The sequence below is a fragment of the Vidua chalybeata genome, chromosome 19 (genome assembly GCF_026979565.1).
Source record: "Vidua chalybeata isolate OUT-0048 chromosome 19, bVidCha1 merged haplotype, whole genome shotgun sequence".
Taxonomy (NCBI): Eukaryota; Metazoa; Chordata; class Aves; order Passeriformes; family Viduidae; genus Vidua; species Vidua chalybeata.
This window is the reverse complement of record NC_071548.1, coordinates 5,846,330-5,861,514: the sequence shown is the minus strand read 5'-3', so window position 1 is coordinate 5,861,514 and position 15,185 is coordinate 5,846,330. Positions and strand designations below refer to the sequence as shown.

Genomic DNA, 15,185 nt, shown 5'->3' with positions numbered 1-15,185 from the left:
GTCATTTCAATGGTTTGAGAACTCAAATGAATCTGCAGTATTTATCTGAGGGTATTATACAAAAGCAGTGATGTTATGAAATCATTGTAAGTAATGCATCTCATTAGAAAACCAGCCAATTCCAAAGATAGAAAGAGGAACAAAAGCTGGGAAGTTTTCTACCCAGAGACTCCAAACCTCAGGAGAGACACTGTGTTGTCTGTCTAGCCACTTCTAGACATGACACTTGTGGACCTCAATGTGAGATCTGCCCCAGAAAGAACAGAACCCCATGTACAGTCCTTAGAAAAAATTTGTGTTGGTGAAAGAAAGGCCCCAAGGATTTTGCTAGGCTGGAGAGAGTGGTAATTCCAGCACAGACACACAAAATGTGGGGACAGGGATGGAACCATGCAGTGGATGCTGAAGGGCTCATGTGAAGGCCTGCTTAGTGCCCTGGTTTTGGTATTAACATTGAAGAAGGCAAAAATGGGAGAAAGATCCACCAAGGACATAAAATTTGTGTTTGTGAGCTAAGAGAGTGAAAATCTAGATAAAGACACAATGTCATCCATTGCTCCTCATCTGCATTAAAGAGAGGTCCTTTCTTTCTTTCATGTTCACTCACAGATAGATTCTTTCTCTTGACATAAATTTTGTCACTTCAACAGGTTTGCTTGATTATATGGACATGCAACTGGCATGAGAAGAGAATTGGCTACTTGGTGGAGATATGTCCCCGCTTCATCTGCTCCCAAGGGCTAAAATAGTACAATCTCACTCCTTGGCCTGCACAATCCATCCTCCAGCTTACGTCCCATGTCTCCACCTACCCAGCCTTCAGCCAATCACTCCAAAAAGCCTTCATACATATCAGACTCACAGTATGGGCCAGAGCATGGGATTCAGGACATGGAATGTGGGCAGATCTCCACAGAGCCTGCTGCTGACCTTGTGATCACAATGGATCTTTTGTTACCTGTCTTGGAAGAAGCGGCGAAACCCAAAGGCAATAAGCTTGAAAACCGATTCCATGACAAAGATAACGGTGAAGATGTAATTGCAAATCTTCAGGGCTTCGTCAAGAACCTGGGATGTGGACACAGGACTGGGGTTAGATGTTAGTTCTGCAAAGGCGCTTTGCTGCCTCCAAACCTGACTCTTGTGTCATCACTTACCCATTACAGTTAAAAGTCTTCAAACACGGGCTCTCTCTGATGAAAAATGTCCCAGGCAAAAGTCCCAGAGATTCATGGAGTGCACTTGCTGCCTGGTGATAAAATCTCAGGAGGGACTGACACAGGCCCAGGGCACAGCTCACCCCCCTAGCAGCAGCACAGCCCCAGCTAGGATCACCGGGGTGGGCAGAAAGAGCTGCTGCATTTGCTGGTTTCAGCAGCATAAGACCTCTTGTGCTTTTGTCAGAGAGGTGAATTTCATCCCACTTTGTTCATTTCTGCAAGTGCTGGCCAAATGGCTCCTTGGTGACAGCCTGCCATTACTCCTCACCTTGAGCTTTTGGCAAGGAGCGCAACAGAGGGATGACATGCCAGGGGAAGCAAGTGTCTTGCATTTTCCTCTGCCCCCCTTCCCTCTGCAGAAGTCAGTCTGGTCTTTAATCCAAGTGCATCCTGGCTGGGACAACTCTTGCACAGTCAAGCATTAAGCTACATCAGAAGTGATTTCATCCCCAAAAGCCTCACTCATGAAGGAACACTGTGGTAGCAGCATCCTTCCTGGCTTCTTAAGTAATGTGCATTGGATTTCTCCCTGCTGGCAAACAGGATGGTAATAACAATGTCCACGGCAGTGTTAGGGAACAGAGGAGATGTGCCCACAGACCAACATTTACTCATCTCTGAGTGGGAGAAATCATAGCAGAAGGAGTTTAAATCATGTACTCTGCCTTTGTGCTACAGTTTAGCTTCAAGCATCCATGGACAAAAATCACCTCATCTGACCAAGAAGCACAAGCCCAGCTGCCGAAGGAAGCTGTGGCTCTCAGCAAGCCTCCCTGCCATACTGCAGGGCACTTGGGCTCTGCAGCAAATGAGCACATTTAGCTGGCAGAAACAGATTTTGCTCAGCAGCACTTTACTCAAACCACCTCTCTGCACACTGCAGCATTCCCTCCTCTCCAGGAGCTGCAGCATCTCCATATGGGGTCTCATCCCCAGGGCATCCTGCTGTATCTGAAAACCAACTCCTTTCAGCACCAAGACATTACTAGTTTGGATATAAATCTCTTTGGTACATTTAGCCTTCAAATATCTTCAGGATCCCAGCCATCCATCACCCAGATCAGAGAGATGTCCACGTCCTAATTCCGCAGGACTCAAGCATGTGTATGACTCTGACCATGCTGTCATCTCAGCATAACCCAAGCTTGGAGTTACTAGCCAGACACTGCATACCAGAGGCTTAGAGACAAAATGCTATTTTTCTAAAGAAAAAGAAAAACAAAAGCTTGCCCAACATTTCTATAATACGAGAGAAAATGTAGCTGCAAAGTAACTGTGGTAAGACACGTGCTCTAGAATGACTCCAGCACAGGCCCCTTTGCCAACAACCTTTTTCATCATCTAATGACAGAACCGTGCAATGAGCCTTCCAGAGTATTTAAAGGTGACCTGGACAGAAGAAATGAATTGGGCTTCCTCCCTTTCACTTTTGCTTACGATAGACTGGAGAATATATTCCCCTTGCCCCTGTTGTTGGCATGTTTTAGTTGTTTGGGTTTTTTTTTTTATACTAAGTGTTCACGTCCTGTCTAATTTTAAAGAATATTTCCTCCTATTGTGTGTTATATTTATTCATTCTGAAAGTTGCTAATAAAAGTAAGTACAAGTTATGTGGCAAAGGCAGCTATTTCCATTTCATACTTATGCACAAAAGACTTGACATCTCAGGACAGGCTGTTTTTATTTTCACAGTATGACAAAGAACCAGGAATTAAGCACATTAACATATTAAAATGCTTTTTAAAGACCCACATGGAATCTCCTGTGAAAACTAGGTCCTATGGGACGTGGGATTTAGAAGAAATTTTGCAAAAAAAACCCCATTTCCCAAATTCTTCTATTCTTTTTCCTTTTTCTCTTTTTGTTTTCTTTTTTTTTTTTGGGGGGGGGGGGGGGGGGGAGAGGGTGGGTGTGAAACCTAAGTAAAATGGAAGATATCAATGATGATCAAATCTAGCAAAGCAAGCAAACCCACTCCCAGTCTCATTTTCAAAGCAGTCAGCTTGCACTTAACTAGAAGGGAGAGGTGCAATGGGATCCTTGTACCAAAAGCCTTGGATTGAGCTGGGAGCCAGTTGTAGGATGGCTGCTCTCCACTCGCAAAGGTGGACATCTGACAGAAAACCTGGCCTTTACCATGCCCAACAGCACATCCCAGCACAGCTCTGCATGTCCCCCCTGCCTGTCCCTCCCAGCTGTCCCCGTACCTTTGGCTGCTGGTAGTGCTCCATGGCCATGGTGATGACATTGAGGCCGATAACGCCGGTGATGAACAGATCCAAGTAGTGGCTGGTGCACATCTGGTGAATCAGGAGGCGGAAACGGGAATAATCCGAGTAGTAGGGCTTACACTGAGCTTCTGCAGTGGGGAGGAGAGTGAGAGGCAAATCAAGGAATTTCTCTGCATCTTTCTCAAGTCAATGCACCCTTACTCTCCAACTCCAGAGATGATAAATTCTAGACCAATCACAGCAACATACTGTCTTTTTTATTTCCTTTTTTCCTTGCTGGCATGTTACCATTTTTAATACACAGCAGGACTCCCATCATCTTATATCCATTAAATATTTTCAGTGGGACATGCTCTATACTCAGCCTTGTGGCATCAGGGATGAGGTGAGCTGGGACTAGTGTGCTGCTAAAAATAATTTTTCTCTGTAGGGAAATTTAAGTTTAATCTAAATTAAAATAACAATTTTTGTTTCTGTTGATCTTAGAAGTCCCCAAAGCATCAGAAAACCCAATTAACGGTCAGATGCTGGGGACAGATTTTACTGACAATTGCCTAAAAACACAGGCCATTGAGTTTGTGGTGGTCTTTGAAAGAGAAGGAGTGCAAACATACTATGTTCTTTGCAATAAACTGTAGAGACAACAGAATTCAACACCTTGGCAGAAAAATGGTCCATAAAAATACCAAGGAAAACTGATCAATGAGCCTTAGTGATCAGAAAATAACGATCCTCCATTTAGACAAGATTATCAAAACACAGATTTCACTGTCCAACCGTGTTCCGTGTTTGGCTGCCTTGGAGATGACACAAGGACTTTAGACCCCAAATGTTCCTAGAGATAAACTCATTTACTCACCTAATATCTAATGAGGAAATGCCAAGGCTGAGTATATAATTCAGTACAATTTTCAAGGAGGCATTATAATGCAGATTGATGTGGAAAGGGCTGTCTTGAAAATGTCAGAGTATAGTATTACCCTCATAATTACATGATCAACTGGTTATGAAAATGATTGAGCTGTAAGAATTGAACAGTTGATATTTAGTGCTCTAGAGCAAATGTACAGTGCTCCGGAGCAAATGTACAGTTCGTTAGTCAAAGAAAAAAAGTTGGACAAGAATGATGCCAGGAAGCATAGAAGATTGTATTTTTCCTGGAAATAGAACTCACTTTGTCAATAGCCAATGACATTGCAATCAAATCCTAGATTTAATGGTTTCATGTGCTCCCTGCTTCATAGCAGGATCCTGAAAAATCAGTTTTGTTTTTTTTCTGTAGAGACAGACCTTTCCCTACCAGCCCAGGGACCAAAGGGAAAAGACACTCAGCAGTTTTATTCTGTAGGGGTTTGGAAGGCCCAAAATTCTGTTTCAGTGTCATCAAATGAAAGGCAGTATTAATATTCACTTTCTGATCTGCATTGGGATTTAGGTGATCCGCACCTGAGTGCTAAAGTACAGTATTGATGAAAAGGTGTATGAAATTAATTTTCATGCTGAATCTATTGAGTGCTTATGAAAAAAAGCAGACTAGTAGCTGCTGACTCACTCATAAGACTTTGTCAGCTATCTCAGAATCTGCATAAATCTCCATAAAGTCAAGATATCTCGATCACATTATGCTAAATTATGAGTAGCAAATTAACTAAAATGTTTGAATACAATTAGGTTAGGAATAGGACCTATTTTTATGAACCAGCTTATCATCTTGGAAAGAAACACCATCGTAATTGGATCACTTACTTCTTCTACATTTATGCATAATTCACATTCAAAAAGAAAAAGGTCAACATTTTTACCTTTTCCTACAATGGATTTACTCATGAATAATGACACTGGAATTAAATTTTTTTCTCAGTTTTGACTGACAGGTAATTCCAAATTCTACAGAATAGCACCAATGTTGTTAGAACAGAGAGAGGATTTAGAGAGAGGTTGTAAGTGTTCCCTGTGCAGGGCTCCTGCACCTGGATTAGCCAGTGCATGACCTCATAAGCAGGGTTGCTAATTGTTCAGATATCTGCAAAGGCTTTTCCCCTTTGCACCCCTACTCCCAAATCTCCTGTTCTGCTTTCCCAGCACCCAGGTCTTCACAGCCAACCCTCTCTGGATGCTGGTCTCACAGATGCCCTTGCAGCCTTCGAAAATTCCCAGTGCTAAATGTTCATTCCTTCCCCATTAACTTTGTTAAGAGGGGATTTAGCAACCCATGCTTACAAATCATGTCACCACTCACTACCCCAGTGTCCCCATGCCAGCCATGCATGCATCTTGGTGCCATACGGATGCTCCCACACACAGGCTAACGTGCTGTCTTGAGGGCTAGGGATAAATCCCCACTGTGTCTAGGTGGGCAGGGAACTTTCTGAACAGATAAACCAGTTTTTACCATTGTGAAAATACCATTTCTTTAACTTGACCCTGCTGAGTTCTGCAGAGAATTTGGGGATAGATCTGGTATAATTCCCCCTGTGCAAAGCCCGTGCCTCCTATGACACAGTGCCTTTTGTTATTATTGCAATAAAGAGCTTAACAATACCAACATCTTGGGAAATACAGACATCTGTTAAACTCCGGGTGGTGAACTTCACAACTAACACAACACCACATTACTGTACCGTTACAATACACTGTGTCAAGAACAAGAGCTCTGGGTTAGTCTTGGTTATTACTGGAAAGGTTAATGTGGCTTCCAGGCACATATGGTGTTAAAGAAAGGTAGAGAGCAAACCAACAAAGAGGAACTGGCAGAATGAGAGAAGATGAGGAAATACAGCAAAAGCCCACTATGAGACATCATGCTGGTAAACAAGGTGTAAATCAAGCTGCTTCACCAGGGCTGGGGGCCAAGACAGAGGGAAAAGTGGGTCAAATCTGGAGATCATTACACAGCTAAACTTGGCTTAGGCAGTGGATCCTGAGAGATCTCCTCCTAACCCAGGTAGAAGGGGATGTTGCAGCCAGCTGGGAGGTGGTCTGAGCAAGTCCCACCTGCCCATTCATCCTGGGGGTGAGGGTGGCCCAAGGGGACTGACTGTGCTGGCAAGGGAAGCAGTGCCTGGACCTATGGGCTCTCAAGTCAGGTTGGATCCCAAGCTTCAGTACTCAACTCTTGGCATCAAGCTGTAGGATTATAATTGATCCCCTTCACAACGTCTGGGAACTCACCACCGTTCTCTCCTGTTTAGTTGGAAAGGAAATTACCATTGCTGTTGCAGGATAAACATTTCCCATTCCTAATCCCTGTCTAACTTTTCCCAGGCCAGGTGCCCTTGGGGTTCAGTGATCCCAGACTGGGCTGGGGGCACTAAATCCTGTACTGCATTTGTCTGATGGTGGTGGGATGTCACCTGTGAAACACCACCAGTGCCCAGCAGAGCAGCAGTGGGGCACCCTTGTTTTTGCTGGGCAGTGCCCCTCCCAGAATCTCTCAGGGCTCAGCTGGTCTCTGCCAGCACAGCAGGGAGTGGGACTGGGGCCACTTTCTTCCCATTAACTGCATTTTTGGGGGGGGAATTAAGCTGAGCATGCAGCTCCAAAATATCTCTGAGGAGCATTTGCCTCCTAATATAGCCCTGTCAAGAGAGAAATTGCAACTTTCCCCAAGGTGACTTCAAGCTGAAGGTGCGTGGGCATGGGAAATTGGAATTCACAAGAGCGGGACAATTCCATTGCTGTCTCCTTCAGCTTCTTCCTTCTCCTATAATAAGGGAATTAACTCCTTTGCAGGTTTGAGTATCTGGAGGACAGTGGCAAACCAGTGAGCAATTGAGCCCATGATGCAGCTGGATTTACCAAATGTATCAAGAATATTATTAGATTAAAAAGTAGTTTGCACTGAAGGAACTTATTTAAACATAGAGTTTTACTTGGCTTTTATTGTACTGAATGGATTTATTAAAAAAAAAAAAAAGTGAAATGGAAAATGATAAATTATTTCCACTGTGAGGATTCCAGTTGTGATAGAATTTAGACTTGGAGAAAAAATAAAGGGAAAAAAAAATATTTCACTAAGCACCAGGCAGCAGCACACACATACACACGCACACACACACGCACACACGCACAGTATCATCTTGTCTTCACAGAAAGAGAAAGTGCCGAGATGTGGGTAAGCTTTGAGTCACAAGTCCAGATTCCGTAAATTCCCAACAGCTGGGTTCAGAAATAAAACCCTTCTATTTCCTCATGTTGGTGCCTGCAGAGCAGCATGGCACATTCACTACCACTGGATCCAAAGAAAAGACAGCAAAAGGAAACACACAGCACAGACCTGACAATTGTACACATCTTAAGGGCAAACGCTAAGAGACTTTCTGAGCCTGCAAGGGATAATGGAGGGGTTTGGAATGAGTTCAGTGTCTTAAAAATAACATAAAATAAGACAGCCTTGATGCAACTTTGTAGGACCAGGAGAGGAATCACAATCAAGCAAAAAGAAGAAAAAATAACCAGATCACCAAACCCAGTGAGAGCCCCTCCCTCATGCTGTCCCCATTTCACAGGAGAGGGCAAGAGGCCCAGCAAGAGCAGCAAGAAGGACAGCAAAGAAATATAAATATCAGGAGTGGCAATGGGAAGGAGATTCAGGATTTATTAAAGCATGTTGAGATAACTTACAACAAGGCCTTAGAAATGCAAGGTAGAACCTCTGTCTCCTTGAGTTATCTCTGCAGTGAAAACCAATTTTTATTTAATCAAAGCTCCCTGCAATCTAAGAGAGATGGATGGAGCCCTGCACCCATCTCAAGCAGTGCGGGCCTGTACTCAGGTGAGAGTTTTAATGGCACAATTTTTGTAGTGTATTATTTTTTGTTGAAAATTACAGTTATATTTGTTTCTATGTTGGTGCCTCTTTAAATATTCAGGCTAATATTCTTAAGTTATGAATTAAACAAAATGCTTTTCAGATCAAAGCTTCTCCTAAAAATAAAAAGTGCAAGGGATGGATTTGCAGCCCTGAGCACCATCCTGAGAAGGGGGCTGGGAAAGGGAAGTGTGAGTGAGCTGTGGGTCAAAAGGGACAGCTCAGACCCTATTAGTGTTGAGTCCAGCTGGTCCATCTCCATCAGCACCTGGAAAGGCTTTGAGGTGGTATCTTTATTTCTTTTAATTTACAAGATGCTTCATGGATTGAGCAACTCTTAATCAATGCACAGAATTTACACACTGGGCAGCACAATGACAAAATCCTGTGTCCACAGTGGGGGTTGGTGAGAGGTTGAGTTCCCTCTTGAAGCACTGAGGCTCAGCCATATACTGAATTTTACCCTGCTGAAAATAATTATTCCCTGGAATACAGTGTTTGTGGAGCAATAAACAAGGGCTGAAGAAATAATGAAATGTCCTCCCTAAGCTTTCCAAAGACTCACACCTGCAAATTTTTCAGATTCCCATGCTGGTGGTTGGATAGCTAAAGTCAACAGTAGAGGACCCATTTTCACAGTCCAGTCATTATTCTCTCCAGAAAAAAAATAAAAATTAAAATTAAAAAAAAAAATTAAGAAAAAAAAAAGGCATGAAAAGTCTGACAGTGTCTTAATGAAAACCAGAGGGAAAAAAATATACTGAAAAATGTAAGATGATCAAGGAGTAAATTAGGGGTTTGCAAGTGTCAGTGCTGAGGCAGGTCTGCAGACCTGCAGCTCAGGATGAGATGCATGTGCCATGAAGGAAGCAAATGAGCTTTGCACCACACACATGGTTTAGTGGGATGCCTCAGCCACGGTGGCCAACCGTTAGTGACACAGCACTGCCATTCAGAGGGACGAGACGTGCCAGCTTCTCAGTACCTTGCACTGCACTGGCTGAGCTCTCCATTAATACATCATCCAGCATTAGATCTAAAAGAATGAAATGGCATTAATCACCCAGTAGGACATACAGCAAGACTCTCCAGTCCCTGTGGAGGTTCCTAGGGCTCTCCGTTGCCTCTACCAGGAGTGTTTCCTTGTGGGATCCTTGTGCCTCATGGAGGGTGGGCTCACGTATTCGTGAAAAAGGAAGAGCTCTTGTGCTTCTCCCACTTGTGGAAGCCCAAGATACCACCAAGAACCCCCTCAGTCAATGATGAAGACACTGCTGAAGGACGATCTGGGACACTTCCTGCTGGGACAGCAATACCTCACAATGACCACTCCTGCACCTGCCCACATCTCAGATCTCACACGCTTCCCCAGTTTTCAGACACCTGATTGGATTAAATGCATTGGAAGAGTCTACAACCAAAAATGACTGTGCCAACAGTCAGATGTCAATGTCTGTCTGTATCTGACATCCCTAGGCTGGTTTGGGCATCTGGGGTCACTTAGGAAGCCCAGCTGAAAGGAACCCCCATGCAGTTGATGGCACAATTCCAGCCCTAGTCTTGGTTTCATCTGCAAGTTCCCACTGTGCAGAACAAAGTTAAGCAATGACATCTGTTGCCTCTGAGGGCAAAGCTGGACACAATCAATTAAAACCAATGTTTCACTGAGCATGGATTGGGAAAACTGTTCTGAAGTGATTTGGAGGACTTCATACTTTACTCTTGAAAGCTTTTTATGGCAATTGAATACTCAGCAATATTTGATCCTCAGTAAAGTAACTGTTTATTGCCTCTTTAATTAGGTATTTCATAGCACTGAATGAATAACTGTATCTCCAAGGATGGTTTGTGATTCCTTCCCTCTGGGAAATTGCCCAGACTTACATCTTTTCTTCATCTAGTTCCTCTAGCATTATAAATAAAGTAATTAATAATACCTAAACATCTATTTTTCTTCTACAGAAATGTTGGCATTCCAAAACTGCAACTTTAAATAGCAATCATTCTATCCAACCTTTAAAATCCTTTTCTAACTCACCAGCCTGAAACTGTGCTTGGGAACTGGAGCTAAGCAAAAGAGCTTTCTAGGCAAAAAAACCTGCAACAAAAAAATGTCTTTCCATCTGTATCCCACTTAACTGAGAACAGTCTAATGTGTCCTCCAGTGCTTTTGAGGGAAGCCTCCTACTTTACACTGGCCAGTGAGGGAAGCAGACTCTTGGCATAAACCTAAGTTTGATGGCCAGGGGCTGGTGTGACGTATCCTGCTGGTTACAAAATGTGTGAAGCTCATGGGACTAAAAGATGTGACCAAAGGAAATGGTTGGGGAAATGCTGAACCGAGAGAGGCTGAGGCAGCATCGCGGTAACGTGGTTCCGTGACTAAGCCTGCAACAACTATTAAACACCTCTTAGGCTATTAAAAAAAAAAAAAAAAAAAAACCAAAACAGACAATCTCACCAGCTTTGGGAACAAGCACCTAATCAGATAGCCTCTTAAACAGTCCTGAAGTCTGTCAAAGATAGAGAAGTGAAAGGGGAGAGGGAGAGAGCAGGAGGTAGACTGACCAGGGAGAGAAAGTGCAAGGCCATGGACAGGAAGGGCAAGCAAGTTCAGTCAGAAGAGAGAGCATGCAAGAAGAAGAGCGCCTCCAACCTGTGGCCTCTGGCTAACTTATTTCTGAATTATTCAACTACATTAAAATTAAGAGAGACTAAGAGAAAAATGTCAGTTTGGAGACTTTTGGCAGAGTGGGGTCTTTCCTCATTTCACCTGTAGAGCCTCCTCTAGGCAGGGCTGCACGCTTGCACATCTAGTTGGGAGCTGGGTTCAATTTGCACCAGCACTATTTTGTGTACTTAGTTACTCTTAGTTACTTAGTTGGTTTTTTTTCTTCTAATCTGTATTTCTCAAGCACATGCACTGATATGTTTCTCTATGGAGTTTTAAAGCATTACTAGAATAAGATGGCTCTATTATTTTATTACATTCTTGAATAGCAGAGGTGCTACTGTGCCAATAAATAAACCTGCTTGATAAATGGGACAGGTAACATCACTGTGGCATTACAAGAGTGTAATAAACCAAATAGTGAATCCAGTTATCAGCAGCAGTGCTCATGACTGAGATTTATGATGCCATCCAGCACTACTGATCTTTGCAGTTGTCACTATTTGTGTAACACTGAGCTCTGCTATCCAAGAAGCTCCAGGCCTGATTATTATTATTTTTTAATTTAAATAACCCCCAATGGAAAGGTCATTGCAAATCATGCAGCCATTAAAAAGCTTCCTTGGCTCCTTGTTCAGCCTAAAATGACACTATTTCCTTCATGCAAATTTTATAGCTGGACATGCTTTTGGGAGAAGAATTATCACCAGACGTGAGGCAGGGAGGGGAGGGAGGAGGGGATTATGTGGAAGGTCAAGCAGGACTCAGAAAGATGTGTAAAGACTACCGACCAGCCATCTGTTTCTCCTTACTCCTTCTCTTTTTCTCCAGCCGGCGGAGCCTTTTTTCCTCCCGCCTCTTGGCTTCTTCCTCCTCCTGGTGCTGCCGACACTTGTGGAAATTCTCCACCACCACCCCCACAAACATGTTGAGGACGAAGAAGGCCACAATCAGCAAGAAGGAAATGAAGTAGAGGAGCATCCATGGATTGTAGTTCATGACTGGCTGCAAAGTGGAGGAAGGCAAATTTCAACTGAATCTCAAAAAGAATGGGAACAAATTGATACAGCTGTGCCATCCACAGAACTCACAACACTTTCAGGCAGGCTGCTCTGCTCTTCCTGAAAATTAGAGCTTGCTGAGACATTTTAAATGAATGCTCCTAAAGTGTGTGTTGAGGACAGAAGCACCACCTCTCTTCTGCAAAAAGGACAGCAGCATCCTTTGCAGCTACTATAAGTCCCTCATTGCAAACCTCTACCTACACAAAGCACTTCTTTTCTCCTGAAATGACCAAACTGCTTAAAAAGTTAAACCATCCTTTGATAGGCGCACTTCTCCTAACACGAGTTACACCAGTCATGATGCAAAATCTGTAGGGAAAGTGTTGAGTACAAATCCAGACTTTTTACTGAACTCATCACATCTCACAACTTGGATTAAATGCCACCCTGGATCCTAATCCCATAACCTCATCTGACTGTGGAAGCCCACAGTACTATGCAAAACAAGAACTAAAATATGTGACCTTTGACAAGTCATTTGTTACAGCTCTGCTGCAGCCTGTACCTGCTGGTCGACTCCCACAGCATCCAAGCCATCATACATGATATCCACCCACCCGTCCTTGGAGGCCAGGACAAAAAGAGACATCAGGGCCTAGAAATGCATGGAAAAACAGTTAGGCACAGTTGCACTAAACCTCTTTTACTTGTAATATCTTACTCCTTCTTGCCATTTCCTGCCTGATAATGGGACACTTTGATGACCAAGATTTCTCTTGGCAGCAAAACCTATCAATGCCAATGTCTGGTTCAGCAATGAACAGTAATTTGGAAACCACAGTGCTGAAGACAAAAGCAGCTTCATTTCCACCCTCTGGGTCTCTACTGCTCCCAACTAATTAGTTCTTACCACACTGCTAAAAAAAGGCTGTGTTGCAGAGATGGCTGAAAATGTCCAGCTCTATTAGACAAGCCCTTCTGCAAGATATATTTGGTTTGTTATGTAGCAGTAAAGCAATTAAGTGCTTCATGAAGCCACATGTGCTTGTTCTGTTCTGAAAAGAAATGTATGCCTGCTTGGAAACACTGCCTTTGGGATTTACAGAGACAGAATGTTGTGTATGTGAACTGAATATTTACTGTGGCTGGCAGTGCCCTGTAAAAAAACCCCATGGGATAATAAACCACAGGTTTTAGGTCAAGGAGGTAAAGGAGCAAACAAGCAGATTACCATTCTATTAATACCTGGCCGAGATTATCAAAATTATACTTGTGCCGGACCCATTTGTAGCTTGCTTCTGTACAATCCGATTTATTTGTGATGTTTCTGGTGTCCTCCCCCTGGCACACAAAAAACTTGCCTTTGAAAAGCTGCAAAACATGCAAAGAAGAGAGGAAGTGTCAGGGTTCAGTCCACAGGATTTCTATGCAGGTGATGGGCATTTCTCTGGGGTTCTCCGCACAGCCCACGCCAACCAGAGCTGTTGAGGGAACTGACCTCATTCATACAGGTCATTAAGAGTGAGCAGCCTGTATAATACACACCTAATGAACAAATGCATGATTTCACATAGTTTAGGACACCCACCTCATGCTTTAAGCTGTCTGGTTCAGTGATCTGAGACTCGCTTAAAGGCCTTTGCTCCTACACTTGTTAGCTCAAGTGTAGCCCCAACCAATAGCCCAGACCGGCTAATGGCTTCTTATCACATGTGGAACAGTTCTGGTGACTCTCAGCCCAGTTAACAACAAATGAAGTCTAACGGGGGCCCTCTGTCAGCAGAGAAAAGGTGGCAGCAAAGAGGCCCAGTGATGGACTAATCTCTGCTCATAGAGGTCACAAGGGGACACTTCTGAGGGGAGACGAGCCCCTGGGGGTGACGTTCATGTTGAATCGAGATTGCTGTCAGTCCTGTTCTGCTCTCTGATTCTGGGTGCTGTGCCCCAGCTGTCATAAAGCTCTACAGTCTGCAGGGTCACTGAAATTATTCCCAGTGCACAGCTTAAGGAGCTAAGCCCAGCCAGTGCTGGGTACCTGATCCTGAGCTTATTTTGTTTGGTTTAAGCCTGGGGGGATGCAATTCCTGGAGAGTCAGCTCCTGATTTATACCTGCATGAGGAACAGGAGCCTCCATGTGCTTAATTCTAGACCTGGTGCTTCCCACGCATGGAACAGAAAGTGGCAGGGGTTGATTACTGCTTCAGACAGGGTGATTGATGCTAGTAGGATGGATGGTATCAAATCCCAGGAGACAACCAACAAATCTACTTTTATTTGCTGACAGAAGCTATTGATATTACTGTTGGGAAGGGGGGGGGAAATGGCAACCTGCTCTCCAGGCTCCTTAAAACACTACCTGGGTATACAGAGAAGAGACACTGATGGGGTTTGATCTGTTGTTCTAGACAAATAACAGTAGAAATAATAGTGAACAAGATAAATCTACACACTACTCCATGGGTTTCCTTCAGAAATCAACAGCAGGAAGATAGTCTCTAGGCATGCAAAATTAATCACTGCTCAATGCAATCATAGAATTTTTAGATGTAAGAAGTATTCCCTGATCTTTCCATAGAGAAACACTATCACTGGTAAGGCAGACTGGGGAGATATAGTCCTTACAGAGAAAAATTTTAATTAAGCAGAAAGGTAAATAACTGGTTTTAGTATATTGTCTGTAAATATAACTTCTCCAGGAGCTGGACTGTAATGCCAGTCAGGTGGGAGCAGTAACAGTGCTCCTGACAGGGTTTGGAAATACAAAGTCCAATTTGTAAAAACACTGATCCCTGTCAGTACTTCACAGTTTGGCACTTCTGAAAGGAAAAGACCCAATGTTTCTCACTGGACTTGCTTTATGCACCTATTTCTTCTATCTTATTAATGACTATTCACACATGGGCAGCTCTACAACCAAAACAGTTTTGCTAAGAGGACATACTGTTAGAAACTTTGATGTTTGGATTTTAATAGATTAAAAACCTCTAGTTTGATCCCCAACTTATACTTAAATGGTAAAACCAATTGTAAGTTTGAGAGACCATCTTTTTATAGAAAATAACTCTGGCCTCATCTTACACCTAATTAGACATAAATATTAAGTGAGAATTTTGCATCCTGAATACAGGATCAGTCTTGCTTGTATCTACCACTGAATCACATCAATAGTCATGACAATTTAACATAAAGCTGCAAATCACCAGGGAAAGCATCACAATTAGCAGGGATGAAATTCAAAGAGCATACTG

General features: G+C 43.3%; 1 protein-coding gene across 1 annotated transcript in view; it reads right to left on the bottom strand.

The window, feature by feature from the left end:
• The window catches only part of CACNA1G (calcium voltage-gated channel subunit alpha1 G), a 142,728-nt gene that overhangs the window by 19,039 nt on the left and 108,504 nt on the right, over positions 1-15,185 (bottom strand). Inside the window, exons 23-28 of the mRNA XM_053960060.1 lie at positions 13,182-13,307; positions 12,502-12,591; positions 11,724-11,937; positions 9,247-9,297; positions 3,428-3,579; positions 959-1,068 (exon numbers count right to left, since the gene is read on the bottom strand). Of these exons, the coding sequence (XP_053816035.1) occupies positions 959-1,068; positions 3,428-3,579; positions 9,247-9,297; positions 11,724-11,937; positions 12,502-12,591; positions 13,182-13,307 (743 nt within the window). The remainder of the gene's footprint in view (positions 1-958; positions 1,069-3,427; positions 3,580-9,246; positions 9,298-11,723; positions 11,938-12,501; positions 12,592-13,181; positions 13,308-15,185) is intronic.